This window comes from Peromyscus leucopus, chromosome 14, assembly GCF_004664715.2.
Source record: "Peromyscus leucopus breed LL Stock chromosome 14, UCI_PerLeu_2.1, whole genome shotgun sequence".
NCBI classification, from domain to species: Eukaryota; Metazoa; Chordata; class Mammalia; order Rodentia; family Cricetidae; genus Peromyscus; species Peromyscus leucopus.
The window spans coordinates 21,844,033-21,861,118 of NC_051075.1; the positions used below are offsets into that span (position 1 = coordinate 21,844,033).

A 17,086-nucleotide genomic window follows, 5' to 3' on the forward strand; every position below is an offset into this window, starting at 1 on the left:
CCCCTTGGTTTTAGCAGTTACCTCCCAGGAGCTTGGGCAAACACCAGGTCTCTTTTGGGTAGAATACCTCCTCCATGAACAGCTGTCTCCCTGCAGGTGTCTAGGTCCACCCATTCCAAAATACTTGAAAGAAAAGGCATGTTGCTTCTTTGTTTTGTGAATTAGTGGCTTAGGATTTAACTTTTGTAAATTAATGAAAGCCATTTACTACTTGTTTATCTAATATATAGCTTTCAAAATATTGTTTTCTCTCTTATTTTCGATGTTTACTTACCAGAAAAGGCCCTTTTTTGTTTGTAGTGATTTCAGGTTTTTAGGAAGGAGCAGAATTAGGTGGCTCTATTCAGTTGGCTGCCTCTACCTAGACATTTCCTTAGCAACCTTTTGTAGAATGCTTGTTAATATTTGGGGAATGTTCACCGGGTTAGCAAACACTTATGAATTGTTGCATTAATATAGATGACTAATGGATGTAGAATTCAGAATGGTCAAAGATTACTCTGCCCTTATGGTCATCTTCTTTCTGACTTTTCACATGGAGTTGAGGAGGGATGGGAATAGCCTCTTCTAATGTGCTGTCAGGGGTTAAGAACATGGAGACTGAAGAGGATCTTTTCACCTCAATGCTTCTATTTTTACAATGTTTGAATTAATATGGATTACTTTAAAATTAATTTGAAAGAAATTTTAGGACAAGAAAAAAAGTAAAATAATTACATAAAACGGTACTTAAAAATTTTCCACTTCAAGTCTGTGATATTATGATTGGAACCAATACTAATGGAGAACTAAAAATGGAGGCTTCCTTTTATATTTAATGGAGTAGGTAGGACAGAACACAGAGTCCTCTTAATCACTCTGGTATAAAATCAGTTCTCTCTCTCTCTCTCTCTCTCTCTCTCTCTCTCTCTCTCTCTCTCTCTCTCTCTCTCTCTCCCTCCCTCTCCCTCCCTCTCCCTCCCCCTCCCTCTCCCCCTTTCTCTCTCTCCATCCCTCATCATCCCCTCTCTCTCATATACACACACATTCTCTCTCCTTGCATGACAGGAAGTTTTAAGGTTATATTCTGTGTTAATGAAGGCTTTGCCTAGAATAAGGTGTTTTGATTCTCTTAATTTTGATGTTTCATTTCCTTTCCTTGGTAAACAAGGGTCCACTTGTTTCTAACTCTCGTTGATTCTGTCTCATGTTATCTGCTTTCTCCTTTGGAACCCCTTTGTCTGATGTCTGTGACCTGTGCAATTCCTTCCACACCTCACAGTAGACGGCATTCGAAGTCCTCGGAATGAGGTTGCGGTTTCCCTTGTAACCTCTTTCTGGGCCATGCCGATTTCTCACTTCTCTCAATAGCTCTTTGCTGATTTTTCTTACTTCATAATGTAGGGGTGTTTTTGTTAACCTGCTCCCCCGAATCCCCCCACCTAGAATCCCTTCACCATCCTTCTATCTTTTCCTATATAAATCAAACTCAGTTTCTTATAAGCCCATCTCAAATGTCACCTTCTCCAGCAAATGGTGCTCTTACCCTTCTTCTGTCCAGTGATTAACACCATTCTCTTGGGGTTTTTACTTTGTCTGTGTGTAGTTGACTATTTCTTGCCTATGTAGGAGGTATTAGTGCTGGGGTGGGGGTGGGGAGACAGAGATTGTCCCTGTGAAATTATAATTTTTGAGGCTAAATACAATGAGCCATATAAACATAAGATGTTTTACATATAGTTAATTCTCGGTAATGTCAGCTGATTTGAAATGAATCTTAATTCATTTTATTCACATTAATAACATTGACTATGTAACAACTACTGGTGTTTTACTTTGTATTTTTGAGACAAGGTATGTATGTAGCTTTCTTGGTAGTTCTGGCTGGACTGGTACTCATTATGGAGACCAGAGATCTGCCTGTTACCATGCTTGTCTTAAGATTAGTGTTTTACAAATCCAGTCTTTCTCAAGACATTTTTCTCAAGCAAGAGAGATGTGGCTGCCAATTGCTTAAATGTGACTTTGTCAGCTTGGGATGGGGCTAAAAGAGATGAGTATTGCATGTCATTGTGTCCCATGTACACACTGATGATTGTGAATGTTTTGTGGCTGATTACCTCCAACAGCCCAGTGAATCTCTCTAACAGGGACTGACTTCAGTCCTGGAAGAAAGAAAACATGAAACATGACGACTAACCTGGTGGGACTGAGTATCCATGCCTCAGGAGATCAGGGAGGAGGGGGTGAGGAAGGGATTTGATTTATGAAGTGTGGCATTGCCCATGGAAGACACCATGCTCAGCAGAAGGGAGTTAGAGGTGTGGCTGGGGAAGAACCACATCCCATACATGGTATCTGAGTGAGTGGCTGATGTCACCAACCATGTGCCTTGGAGGGAGAGGACATTAAAACAGGAGAAGGGGGAAAAGACCGATAACTCCATTACAGTGTGGCCGTCTGTCCCAGGTCAACATGTCCCCTCCCCAGGTACACTGGGAGTCGGCTTCACTCTGAGATGGCCTATTAATGCAGGAGGAAGGTTAGGACAGTGTCACTCCCAGGAGTCCCAGAAGGAAGAGGCACAGATCATGGTTCTGGAAATTTCCTTTCCAACCAAAGCCACTTTCTCTTTCTTCCCCAAGTTCAAACTTGACTTTCAACTTAGCAGCGGCTCTTTGGCTTAAAGTCATTCCGTTTCCTATCTGTGGACCCCACAAGAGCCAGAGAGGTAGGCAGGTAGCATGAGTTAAATCTAGGAGATGAATTAGACTCTCATCCATCCAGATAGGTGATGTTATTTCATTAAGCACTCTACGGACATGCTCTTGTGTTATCTCAGAAGCTCCTAATCCTGCTACCCTGGACTCGGGTACAGGGTATATACTTCTTGAGTTCATTGGTTTTTCCTTAATGCAATCAGATCATGAAGCAAAAACAGAAACAGTCCAGAAGATTTGATTTTTTTTTTTTATTTCCAAGTGTCAGTATGAATAGGCTCCAAGATGAGTGGCTATCAGAATGGAAAAGGAGGAAATAAAAAGGGAGGAAAGGAGACATTTTGTTGGTTTGGGATTGATGGAATTATGCCTAACATAATCGCCTCAACTTCTGTTTTGTAACATGTAACATGCAGCAGGCAGATCTGTTAATGTGGCTAAAATTAGTCCCATGGAGCAAGCACGGACTTAGACTTAGGGTTGGTTTACATGACGACAAGACCGACTCTCTCACATTGTCCACATCATGGGATAGTCACATGAAAGAAACAGTTTCTCGAGGGAAGAGGGAACGTGCAAGCCCATTCAGTCTGACTGTTCTGACAGCCAGCACACTGCTCTTATTTATCCTGCTTAGGGCGCTTCATCTGTGGGAAGTATCAGGCTGGTTCTTCTGAGCCGTGGCTGGGAGCGCTCTGTCCGAGCACTCATCTCCTTAGGTGTCCTTGTCTTGGCAACTCCCGCCTTTCCTCAGCTCAATTATCACTTTCACTGCTTGTTTGTAAAAGGCCTGCCCATGGCTGCAGTCTGTAATGTATGCATTAGCTTCCAAATAGGGGCTGTGTGCAGCCCTCACTTGAGAGTCAGACCACTAAAGAGCACCAGAGCCGCTGCACCGCTGGCCTGGAGTAGCTGACACTGGCCAGGAGCAGAAAGCCAGGGTGGGGAGAAGGAGGAGGAGGAGCCAGAGACTTAATCCTGAAGAGACATTAGGAGCAGGAGCATTTGCAGTGAGTACAGTTGGTAGGTCTTCGTTTTTCTGCTCCTTTATTTAAGACAGGAAATTACAGGAGAAAGGAGAGATGGGTGATTGTGAAGGCCATGGAGCTGGGATCTCTCTGCCTTTTGATTTGTCCTAAGAAGGCGGTTCTCTTTAAACACATATGTTTAATCAAGTCAAATGCATCCTGGTAGCCTCAGGCTTCAGCTGGAAACTTTTGGATTGCTAGAGAGATACTAGTACCGGTCCTTAGTGAGCAATCCGTGGGGGGTTTCTTCTGTTCCCACGGGATAATGAGTAGAGTAAGGTAGGAAAACCTCTCCCACAAACTACCAAGGAAAGCTTTAAGACCGTCGCCGCTTTCAGCCTTTGTACTTTGTATATGGCCTCTTCTTTAGGTGTGTGAAAGGGAAGGATTTGATGGATGCTATTTTTAACAGGAGCAGGGATAAAGGGGGTATTATCTCTAATGCTAGGAAGGTGACCACAGACAAGCATTTGATAACGGGAGGGAGGGGAGCCCTTAGATTTCAAATGCTGATTGATCAGTCCTCTGTCTTCTTGGTGTCAGTGGCAACTCTGGTGGGTACCTGCATGCCCTTGGCCTAAGGTGTCACCTGCACTGTCCTGAGCTATTGTCTAGTGGAGTCTGTAGTCTGTAATGACTTTATTTCTAATATCTTTATGACTAGAAGGCATCTCTTCCTTTGTGAAATGTCTCATAAAGGAGAAACAGAGAACTCACAGCATAGAGAAGTAGAGGCTTCTGCTGACTCTCCTATTAGTTCATTTAAGTGAAGTAATTAATTTGTTTCAAAAGCAAGAATGCGTAACCATAAGGGCAGGAAATTCTGCATGAAGAGCATTACCATAGTCTCTGCATGGTTGAAGCTGTTTCTTTGAATTAGGCTGCAAATTTATCCTTTATATCTGGTGTGATTTTTGTGAAAACCAGGAAATAGAGTCATCTCCCTGGTACTATGTTGCAATGTGAACCCTTCGAATTGAAACTCAAATGTTTACAGCAATTGCTTGCCATGAAAACATGTAATTAATTCATTTATGCTGCTTCCCAAGCTTGCTAAGCATATGACACATGTATTTATTTCTCAGTGGTGGAAGTATATGCAAAGGCAAGCAAATGCTTTAAGCTGAAGTGTGAGCTAGTAAAACAAGGCTTTGTCTAAGTCCTCTGGGTCACACAAGAATGTTTCTTGCTTGCAGTCTGATTGGCTGGACATTTGTCACAGGAAAATCTTGCTTTGAAGTTTGGCTTTCAGGTCTCCTGCCCTCTCGTCCTGGGAAATGCACACTCTGTCCTCCCCAGACACCTTTCTGTTTAGTTTTCCTGTCCTGTGCATCCCCTCTACACATATAACCACATCTGTGCTGTTAATCTCAAGTAGAAGGTGCCTAGAGAGGGAGTCCCTGACATGTTTGTTCTTCTGGGAAGAATTAGCAACACCACTATGCTCTATAAAGTACTTTTCTTGGTGCTCATTGAGTTTTTCTATTAGGAAAAGTCAGTTGGTCTATTTGTGTGCTTCAGTATCATGGAGAGCATATTGTCATTGCTACACAGCCCTCAGTAGGGACAGGAAGCCGTAACGATGGTGAACGCCCAGATCTCCTACTGTAAGCAGTCTCACATTCTTCCAGCCAGATGAGATACTGCTGTTTGTCTTGTTCAGGTCCTTTATTTCTGCAGATGAAATATCTAAGGCTAGAAACTAAGGCTGAGAGATATTGAATAAATGTACCGCACTTGTATGTAGCCTGTCAGCATGTGTGGAAGTGTGGGTGGAGACAATTCTATGGCACGTGGGTGGGCTGATTCTTTAATACATTCTCTAGTCTAAGGTAGGGTATGTATCACTTGGTTTAGGAATCTCACAAAATGGGAAGTCAGAGAGGCAGGTGGAGCTCTGAGTTCAAGGCCAACCTGGTCTATACAGTGAGTTCCAGGACAGTCAGGGCTACACAGAGAAACCCTGTTTTGAAAAACAAAACAAAAACCTGGCAGTCGGTAGGTGCCACCCATTAGCTGTACATGAATCTTGGGCAAGCAGGTGACTGTATGTGTATCTGAAGCAGTTCTGTGCATACCCTCTGACTCTTAGTTGTCACTTTGGCTCAGTCTAGTTTCTTAAACAATCACTGTAACATCAGTGTGTTCTCCATTTGGAAACAGTTCTGTGCCCTTGAATAGGCAAGCTTTATTAACCTTTGTTATCAGGTTCCTGAGATTTGATATTGGTCCTGTAGAAGGCAGAGAACTGATTAATATTTTAGATGTGTTTTGAGAAGTCAGAATCAGAGCCCTGTGAGGCTAGGGTGTGGCTTGTGAAGGACTGGGATAGTTCAATCTTCCTGGGTTTGGATTCCTTCAGTGAAATTCTGATATCTTTGAATTTTTTATTAGCCAAGTCTAGTATGATTATTATTTTAAAAATTGGACACAAGGATGCTTAAAAAAATAGGAGTGTATTTCTCCCTCCTACACCCAATCAGAGAAAGCTGTTGAGTTAACTTGAAAGATGTCTCTCTATAAGGTAGGCATCAAAGGGGTCAACCAACTTTAGACATGTGTTTTGCCTTTTACAAATAGCTTTGCTTCAGAAAATCCACTGACAAACTTTACTTAACTCAACATTTAGATGTTGAAATTAGGAAAGGAGAACTAGACACTGTGGTACCTGCTAGTGATCCCAGCACTTGGAGGCAAGATGATCAGAATTTTAAAGGAAGTTTGGGGTACATAAGTCTGAGACCAGTCTGGGCTGCATGGGATCTTGTAAGAAAGAGAGATGGGGGGGGGAGAAGGAAGAAGGAAAATTAGAGAGAGAAGAGAGAAAGGAAGAAAAGAAGGGAGGGAGTCAACAGAGAGGATTATGCTGCATATTCTGCAGTCCTGGAAGGCTACTTGAGGAATAGAGGAGTAAAGGACTCGTAAGCATTTTTGACAACTCAGCAGGTCTAGCTATATTCCCCATGCTCATCCCAGTGTGGACAGTTAGATGTTGTTGGTCAAACTGGGAGCTGTCTTGATTTAATTTCCTATCTATATTAGTTAGTAGGAATAATCTTGCTTTGGTTAATATGTGGGTTTTTTTTTTTGTTTGTTTGTTTTTTGTCAACTTGAAGCAAGCTAGAGTCCTCTGGGAAGACAGAACCTTGACTGAGAAAATCTATCAGACTGACCTGTGGGCAAGTCTTGTTCTTGATGAATGATTGATGTGGGAGGGCTCACTGCCCCTGGGCTGGAGGTCCTGGGTTCCATAAGAAAGCAGGCTGAGTAAGCCAGGGGGAGCAAGCCAGTAAACAGCACTCCTCCATGGCCTCTGGTTCCAGTGCTGACTGAGTTCCTGCCCTGACATCCCTTCATGAAGGACTATGACCTAGGAGGTGAAGTAGGTCTTTCCTGCCCTTCCCTCCCCAAGGTGCTTTGGTCATAGCCTTTGTTAGAGCAATAGGAAGCAAAGTCAGCCACTAAGTGAATATTATGAATCTGAAGAAATGTGAGCTATTTTCTGATAATCACATTAAATTTCTGAAGTTTTGATCAGCTACTTTACAGTAATGAAAATATAACTTGAAAGTGTTTAATTAAAAACAAAACCCTCAAACTCTCAACCTTGTCAAATACAAAGAAATCCACTAGCCTTGAGTAGAAGTTGCTCCTGAGACTGAAATAACATCCGTTTGTTATAAACGTAAGAGCACAGGGTACTTCACACTAGACCACTGCCAGAAGGATTCACAGCAGGATCATCGTTAGTAACGAACCTTTATCCTCAAAAGCAGACTTAGTTCACCATGATATACACTTGTTATCCTCAACTCTCTGGTAACTTTTACTAGTACCTGTCAGAACAGTTCATTGCTCTTCAAATTCTAAAAGCCTCTGAAATTTTCAACAGAACCACATTTTATATTAATGTAGCTTGGGTTTAGCATTAACTAATCAGCATTCATTAGACCAATTTGGTATAACCTATTTTTCAGGAAACTGACATTTTGGAATTGCTACATGTTTGTCTATCATCTATGTATGTATGTATGTATGTATGTATGTATGTATGTATGTATGTATGTATCTATCTATCTATCTATCTATCTAATCTTCAAAATGAACAATATCTGAGACCAGGACAGTGTGTGTGTTTCATAATTAGGACACTCTTCTCTAGTTATTCATGTATTGAGTATGTTGGCTTTAGTCAAAATGGTGTTAGGATGTATACATTAGGAAAGCCCCTCAGTCATTGTTTCAACAAAACAGAAATTTGCCCTTCTCTATCACATCAGCAAAGCTGGCCGATGTGGCAGTGGTGACCGGCTGGATCCTGTTCTTCTCTATCACATCAGCAATGCTGGCCGAGTGGCAGTGGTGTCCGGCTGCATCCATGTCCATAACCCTGTGCTTCACCATCATCCCCTAGCTGCACCCCAGAGCATCTTCTGGGCTGACCTGGAGCTGGACCTCCAGCCCTGGAGTCCACCACACAGATGGGAACAATAGAGGAAACAGAAGGGCAGGAGGGCGGCGTCTTCTAGTTCAGTCAGTCCTCTAAACGGCTCTCAGAGTGTCTACAAAGCTTCTCATTGGCCAGAACTTGACTGCAGGGAAGGCCATAGCTAGCTACAAAGGAAAGGAGGACTGTAGTTCTGAATTCTGGGCAGGAATATTCACAGCTAAATCTCAGGATTTTGCTACTAAGGAATGGAGGGAAATGGGTATTTGGGGAGATGGTACCACCATGGTTTTGTGTCACATACTGGGTCTTGGGGCTACAATGTAGAAAATCAAAGCACCTCTTTCTGTTTTTGTTATGAGCAATGGTTTCTTAATTTAGAAATCTGCCTTTATTTAGAAACCCTGTTTCTTCTGGGAAGTATCGTGGCTTTATTTGGCAATCTCGTCTGACTTCGCTTTCCTATTTCTTTCTGCCTTTCAGCTGTTTTGGAAAGAAGTAAGGCTTAGATTTCTCCATGTTAACCATGAGCGTGACACTGTCCCCACTGAGGTCACAGGACCCGGATCCCATGGCGACTGATGCCTCCCCCATGGCCATCAACATGACGCCTACGGCGGAGCAGGAAGAAGGAGAGGCAGAAGAGGCCATGAAGGACATCGAGGCTGAGCAGCAGTATGGAAAGCCACCCCCACTCCACACGGCAGCGGACTGGAAGATTGTCCTACACTTGCCTGAGATTGAGACCTGGCTCCGGATGACCTCGGAGAGGGTCCGGGACCTGACCTACTCGGTCCAGCAGGATGCAGACAGCAAGCACGTGGATGTGCATCTGGTGCAGCTAAAGGTAAGGCAAGCTCTCTGGAAAGAAATCTGGAAGTGCCTCTGGTACCTTATGACTCAGTTCTGTAACGGCCAATGAGGAGGAGTCCAAGGGGAAACCAAGGTGACTGGTTTGAAGCCTTTATGCTTGATGGTCAACACAAATCATTTCTCTTCTAATGTTACTACATAGGCCAGTCATCGAGAGCAAAACAGGCCTTCGGGGACAGAGCAGAGACAAAGGGAAAGGGAGGGCCCTTTTGTTCAGTTTCACAGGAATCAGCTGTGGAGAGTGAAAGGCTCTTATAGACGAGTACAAAGGCTTAATGAAAGACTCTCGTGGTAGACTGTCAAGCTGTGCCGGTGAGCGGATCACGTGATTAGTACCTTTGATTGAAGCTGATGCGGTCTTTGAGGCCAGCAGTGGTTTCTACCCTGGTGAGAAGGGCAATGTTCTCCTTGTAGAGTGATCTTTCACCCGAAGACACTGCACCATGCAGGAGAAAGGAGCTTTTTATAGCAGCCCATCTAATGTCAGACGTTTGAAAATGTCTGTGGCTTCTGGTGACCTCTTGAAAGTGTCACAGCACAGAGGATTGGAGGTGCTAGCGAGAGTACAATTAAACAAGGGACTCCAAAAATATATACCGTGACTTCTACCCTGCAATAGCCTTTTCTCTCTCCCAGGTCCCCGAGGGGAAAAGTACATAGCATATTGGCCTTGTATAAACTTCACGTTAGATGGGGTCCTAAGGAAGATTCTTTTACCAAAGGCTGGTTCATCTTAAATGACATAATAAAAGGCTAAACAGATTCTTAGATCTTAACACTGAAATGATTTACAGGCTCTAACCACCATAGAAGAAAGATGCACAGTTGAGAGAGAGCATGTTTCTCAATGCTCAGAGTGGATCTGGCTTAGCCTTTTCAGATTGGTGCCACAGATCCTGTGTCTGAAATCATGGTTACATTCCTACTGTTGTGATAAAGCACTGTGACCAAAAGCACCATGGGGAAGAGGGGGTTTATTTCAGCTTACAACTCTCAGGTCACAGTCTGTCACTGAAGGAAGTCAGGACAAGAACTCAAGGCAGGAACCTGGAGGCAGGAGCTGATCAAGATGCCAGAGAGGGATGCTGCTTACTGACTTGCTCCCCATGACCTGTTCAGCCTGCTCTCTTATAGAACCCAGGACAACCAGCTGAGGGATGGCACCACCCTCAATGAGCTGGGTGCAATCACTAATTAAGAGAATGTCCTACAGGCTTGCCTACAGTCAGATCTTATGGAGGCATTTTCTCAGTTGTGATTCCCTCTTTATTCACATAACTCTAGCTTGTGTCAAGCTTGTGACCAGAGACCAGATTGCTGCATTAGTGTTAAGACGAGTTCAGAAGGAGAAAGAGGGGTGAGACAGGACAGGGGAAGGAGTGAGAAAAGGAGAGAGGGGAGCATGTGAGTGAACAAGTTTAAGCAGGAGAACCATGATGCGTTGGTAGCCTGGTAGCTGCTCCCCACGGGTGGTACAGGCCTGGGATCTTTCTCCTTCCTTCCACAGTTTCATGGGAAGAACTCACCAGGGTGGCAGGGATTTGGCTGGAAGCAGCCTCAGCAAGATGCCTGGCCCTGCTAGCTTCCTCCAGTGGCAATCGCGAGTTATTGTGACTGGGTCCAGGAATAGTTTATTCAGAGGAGTAGTCCCTGGGCATCTTGGGGTCAGAGTAAACTAGAAGTTAGGGGATGCTCCTGAACCCTGCTCCCTCCAGTGCTGAGCCAGTGTGTGGCTTCCATAAGTTAATGCAGGGTTGAGCTTGTACAGAACCAGCTGTTACCTCTTAAATCCTTCGCATTTACACGGGACGTTGGTAAATGCTACAAGAGAATGGGAGGGGGTGGACATACCGTTAGAAGACTCGGCTAAAAGCACTATTTACGTTTAAATGGTCTTAAAATACTCATTTGCCACCAACTTCATTTACTTCGATCAATGGAAGCCTACATTTTTAACTCAGAACAGGAATGTAAATTTTTGTGCCGTGAATGTCTAGTTGTATTTAGTGTTTGAAGAACCTAGGGAGATCTGCTCTTCTCACTGTGCTTGAATCAGCAGGCTTCTCTTATCTGTCTCTGCTTTACCCCAGGGTGTGGGTTGTCTTCTCTGCTGAGAAAAGAGCTGCAGGAGGTGTAAGGTCTTCACAGTGGGCATCTGATATCAGTCAGTGACTGTTCAGTGATGGACTGGAATCGCCAACCTTGATTTTGTTCTACGATTTCTGCTAGCACTTCTCTGAGCACTTGTTTCAGATTACTTAGCTAATTCCCTGTCATGTCCTCAAGTTTGTGTGACAGTAGGGGCCTTCCCCATTGAGCCCAGTTATCAGCTGCAGTCAGTGTGTGTGGCCTCGACTTTGGTCCGGTCCGTACAAAGGGCTTCCTTTTGAATCTCAATGCGCTCATACAATTTCCTCCTTGATGACATAACATTTCTTCTTTCTGTGAAATTCTGATGCGTTTAAAAATTAAAACGTGTCATCTTTTTGCGCTCTACATTAATTCAAAATAATAAAGGGAGCTTAGCACGGTGCCTTAGCAGAAATTTAAGAGGCCGGTCTTGTAAAGCAGCTCCCAGATGAGACTTGTGGCAAAGCAGAGGGACAGGTCCAACTTGGGCGAGTTGTCCCCGCTTCACATTCACTGCTGTAGTTAGTCACTCAATTTATCAATTTACAGTGCAAAGCCATCATCGTGGGCTGGGAATGCTTAACGACCACCTGGGTGCAGAGAAATTCCAGTGCTGTGTATCTCCACTGATGCAGTAAGCCAGATCAAGCTGAATTTAAAACGTAAAAAAAAAAATAAAAATAAAAACAGGTTTATTTGAGCAAAGCAATTCCCTGGTGAGTTCCCCAGTCCCAGAGATCTAGGCTGGAGAAGTCACACGCCTGAACTAAAAGCAGGGAGCTTAGACAGCCTGTAGGCAAGGAGCGATGACATGTCCACCACGAGCTGGGTTTGTGCCCAAGTGTGGTCAAAAGCTGAAGGCTTTAGGTGGGGACTTGGGCTGCTGGCAGCTTCAGGACAGGAGCTGCTACAGCCACCAAGAATGTGGAACTGGGCCTTTTGGTGTCTTGTCTTTGTGGGAGGTTCTCTGAGAGGGTGGGATTTGGAGAGCGAGGAATGGGGCTTCTCAGACCACGCAGGAGCTGCAGGAGTGAGCTGGAGGTTCCCACCGAACACCAATGTTCCCCAATGCTGCAGACCCCAGCTTCTTACCTAGCTTCTCTACTTGCGTCTTAGCAGGCGTCTCAAGGTGGAGATGTCCACTCAATCACTCTTAATCCTCCCCTCGTTGTTCCAGTTATGGTAAAGGGACCATTTTTTGTCTAGTGAAAGCAAGACTTTCTACCCACACACGCATCTCTATCAACAGGGAACCCATTCCCCAGACGAGCCCTTGGCTCATTCACTGCTGCCTGCAGCCAGCCTACCAGGCCATGCCCTTGCTTGCCTGGATACTGAGAGCCTCTTAACTAATCATGCTTCCTCTTAATTTCACCGCCCTAGCAGCTCATTTCCCACTTGGGAGCTACTTTTTGAAAGACATCCATCAGGATACGCCATTCTCTTGCTTCAGAGCTCTTCCTTTGACTCATCACTGCCTAGATCTCTGGCATGATGCTTCCCACTTTACCCTTATCTTTAAGGCTCCAGATACACTGGAAGACATGTCAAGCTAGTTCTTGCCTCGTCGCTTTCCTTGTTCCTTTTTCCTAGAGACTCTTTCCCCATCATTGCATGGCTGACTTGATCCTCATCAAGCTGTTGGCCAGAGGCATGGCCAAGTTCTAACATTTCTATGGGAGAGGAAGGGGCAGAGGTTGGGAACTAGGAAGTGAGGCCTACTCTGTGCTTGGAGAAGGAAATAGACACATAAGCATCTCATTGTCTATGAACCTTGCACTGCCTTTACAGTTCTTGTTTTAAGTCATTTCTACATGGTCTTCTCTGCTATTATCTTAATGCACACTTTTGAAAAACTTCATTGAAAAAATGGTTTTGGAAAATGTTCACAGTAGCCTTTACCAATGGTTATATATTAAATTCTTAGACCAGCAATTCCTGATGCCTATTCTTAAAAAAACTACCTCCTTCTCCTAGATATTATCTAGCCACTATCTCATTTTTAAAATTTTTTTATTTTATGCAATTATACTACTTATTTACTTTTTGTACCAAATGTCTAGCTTTCTATTATCCCTGTTGCTTAGGACAGGCCAGGGCAGTAAGTATGGGACCGGGGCTAGATCGGTGAGTCCAAGTCTTTACGTCCAGTGCCTCCTCATGTTTTGAAAAGCATATGGGAAGTGTGCTTGTTCTATAAAGACTGATTGCAGACAAAAACATTGGGCAAATCAAGGCCCAAGTCTGTTTGGGGTATTGTTCTCCCATCAGAGAGAATCTGTGGGTGCATCTGAAGTCTCAGGGAAATGGATGGCCTGGGGAATGTGCCCAGAGATTCTCTGGTAGATGCCTATGCTTGCCCCAACCCTTGCAATCCCCTTCTGTTTGACTGATTAATTGGCAATTATTTTGATCAGTAAATACATTTTCAGGAGCTGAAGAGATAACCCAGTCAGTAAAGTGCTTGCCATGAAACACATGAGGACCTGCGTTCCATCGCCAGAACCCATGTGAAAATCTTAGCACAGTAGCATGCACTTGTGACCCCAGTGCTGGGACACAGGACAGAGACAGCAGGTTCCCTGGGTCTTGCTGGTCAGTCAGCCTCGCCTAATCTGTGAGCCTGAGGTCTTTGTTAGAGACCCTGCCTCAATGAATAAGGTGGGTGGCTTCTAAGGAACAACACCCATGGCTGAACACTAGCTTCCATGTGCATGCATACACAGGAACATGTGCACACATGTGAACGCATACATACACACAAAGTAATGTTCAAATCTTTTACTCTGACACTCACTTCCTTCTCCCTCCCCCTCCCTTGCCCCTTCCCCTCCTCCTGCTCTTGTGGTCTCAGAACAAACACAGGCCTGCAGGTTCTTTGCATCCATCCCCAGCCCTCCTCTTATTCTCTAAAGGTGACTTGGTCTGTGGTCACTGTGTTGATCTTAAAGTTTCTCTCTCAGACTCCACTTGTCTCAGTCCTTGTCCTATTGCTGGGAATAGACACCACGACCGTGGCAATTGTTATGAAGGACAACATTAAATTGGGGCTGGCTTAGTTCAGAGGTTCAGTCCATTGTCATCACGGCAGAGAGCATGGCAGGCAGGCGTGGTGCTGGAGAGGCAGTTGAGAGGTACATTCTGATCTGCAGGCAGCAGGGAGGGAGGGAGAGAAAGACAGAGAGAGACAGACAGAGAGAGAAAGAGAAGGAGAGTGGCTCTGGCTTGAGCATTTGAAACCCCAAAGTCCACTCCCAATGACACTCTTCCTCCCACAAGGCCACACCCAATCCTTCTCAAGTAGCACCATCCCCATTGACCAAGCATTCAAATCTATGACCCCACGAGGGCCATTCTAATTCAGATCAACACTCCACTCTTACCTCCCTTATTTCCAAGTTCTAGGGGACATTTGACTATAAGCGCCAGATTGAGCTGATTATTATTACAAAGTTTCCACAGGGGAGTGATGGCTGCTGAAATTGAAAACAAAACAAAACAAAAGCAACCTTAAGATTAAAGAAAAGTCTCAGGAAAACGGACTTAAACTAAATCCTTTCTCCATTATATTTAAAACCGAACACACCCTCTGCATATTTTACGTTCTAACGCTCCAGATAGTCCCTAGGAAGAAGTATGAGAAGCAGCTGGACCAGTTTTGGAAACTCGCCCTGCCTGCTACACAGTGGGAGGCAGTGCTGCTCAAGAGAAGCAGACCGAGAACCTTAAAGCATGCCCATCTTAGCTGAGCCCTCCCTCGGCTGCATGCATGGTTGGGAGCTAAAAAGGCAAAGTGGGCACCTTCCCAGGGAGAAGGCTGTTTGTGTTCCAGAAGACATGATAGCAGGGACAGGCAAGACTTGGACTAGCTGGAATAAGTGATGGAGCATATAAGTAAACAGAACTCTGGAAGTGACTTAATTGGAATTAATTCCTGGCTTTAAATTCTTCTTGAAACCCCACCCCGTATGATTTGTGTCTCTGTGATTTTCAAAGCTAGAACACTGGATAACATCTCTGTTTACAAGATGTTCTGACTGGGATGTCTGTGACATCTGGGAGTTAATCCAGACACCCACGAGCTCACATGGGGTCTGGGGTGGGGGCTGCTGGGAAAAGGCTTGTATTCTCTCCATAGCTGGAGTTTGCACAGATGTGCCTGATGGTCTAAAGATGGTGGAAATGTAGGGGTAAGGGAGGCACTCCCAGGAGAGGACTCGCGGCCATCGTGGGCTAAGGGGTGTGCCAATGTGACAGAGAGGAAGAGCAGTGGCGGGTTATGGCACCCAGTGTTTGTTATGATATTGTTTGCTAAGCAGGAGGTTCTGGCGGATAGAGCCAAAGTGCCCCCACAGTGGGTGAGAGACAGAGATGCCATGCAGACAGAGCTCAGTGAAGAGTTTTATTTGGAGGTGGAGGAGAGAGAGAGAGAGAGAGAGGGAAAGAGAGAGATAGAAGGGTAAGGGGTTTGAGAGGTGGGCACCTCCTGGGAGGAAAGCGGAAGGGAGGGAGGAAGGGGCAGAGCTTTCCCTTAAGAGTAGGCTTTACATCAGGGTATAGGGTGGTGCCAAGGGGCGGGATCAGACTATTAACAGTGTCCCAGTCCTGGAACAGAGCAGTGGGAGCCGTAACTAGTGAGAGAAAGAAGCCAAGCATAGGGTTCAGGTGACTTCCTGAGTGGCTGAGGTACAGAGGGAAGAACATTCTCCATCTGCTGTCACAGAAGCGTAACAAGACAGCTTTAATCAAGATGACGGCAGTGGCCCGGAGGTGACAGGTCGGGAGTCCAGGGTCCTCTGTCTATGACAGAAATTAACAGCCAAGGTTGACTATTGAGTGCTTCTAAAACACTCCCTTCCCCCAAATTCTCAACATACACACTTCTGAGTGAACCGAACTACTAGCAGAAAGAGTCGGGGCTTTGGAGGATCCTGACCTTTACATCCCTGTGACCTCACTCTACAGTGTGAAGCATTAAATCCACCTCTGAGAAAACACAGCAGATCTTTAATGAGATAGGAGAGAATGACTTTTTTTTTCTGTAAAAAATAGACATTTTCCTTTTTGTCTTTTCAACCACTATTTTTCCAGAACTAACATTTCAGTCCATTTAGCAGGTTGAGAACTAGATTTAGTGAGATAACTAAAGCAATGAAGCAGAGAATTGTAAGGGTGAATGCTGTTTTGTAAAGCTCGGTTTATAGTTATATACATGTACACACACTTTGTCATGGTGTAAATTCATGTCTTTTTCTGAGCCAATGATAGGAGGGTTTAATAGTCACTGACTGATCTAGATCAATCTCAAGTTACCTCAATATTTTTTATATAAACTCAAATTTTAGAAGATACAATGCATATAAACTTAATCTGGCACTGTTTTGTGCAATATGACCTTATTCTTTGTTCTGGGGTTAAAACTTAGTGGAATGTTCATTAAGTTGCCACCATCAAAGGAGTATTTCATGTCTCAGGAGTTTGAAATAGGACTTGACTAACGATGGAAACTAAAAAATTTTATTTTTCCCAAACTCAGATTTCCCCCAACCTGGGAGGCAGGAGCTGACGTAGAGGCCATTTAGAAGGCCACCCCTCCCACATAAAGTAGAGCTGCATACACATGATCTCTGAAATGTCTTCAAAATCTAGACCCAGCTGGCCTGGTTCTCCTTGTCACTTTTCCCTTCCAGTAACCTCTCACAAGCCAGGCCCCTTCACAATCCATGCCTTAGAACAGGTTCCTCTGTCCCTGTGGACTCATCATCACGCTCCTTATGCTCCACATCCTCTAGATGACAGCTCATGAAACCATCTTGCAGGCCAAGCTGGTGAGGCCTTCTGGGGGGGGGTCCCCCATGTTCTCTTGAGTTGTCTGCTGTAACAAGGTCTTTTTCCTCTCTGTGGTTGTG

At 44.6% G+C, this 17,086-nt stretch overlaps 1 protein-coding gene across 2 annotated transcripts in view; it reads left to right on the forward strand.

Annotated features, from left to right (window-relative positions):
* Akap6 (A-kinase anchoring protein 6) overlaps nucleotides 1-17,086 on the forward strand; it is a 436,041-nt gene that overhangs the window by 90,745 nt on the left and 328,210 nt on the right. For both annotated transcript variants that reach the window (XM_028869697.2, XM_028869698.2), the window contains exon 2: nucleotides 8,658-9,021. In XM_028869697.2, coding sequence (XP_028725530.1) covers nucleotides 8,692-9,021 — 330 coding nt within the window. In that variant the 5' untranslated portion in view covers nucleotides 8,658-8,691. The remainder of the gene's footprint in view (nucleotides 1-8,657; nucleotides 9,022-17,086) is intronic.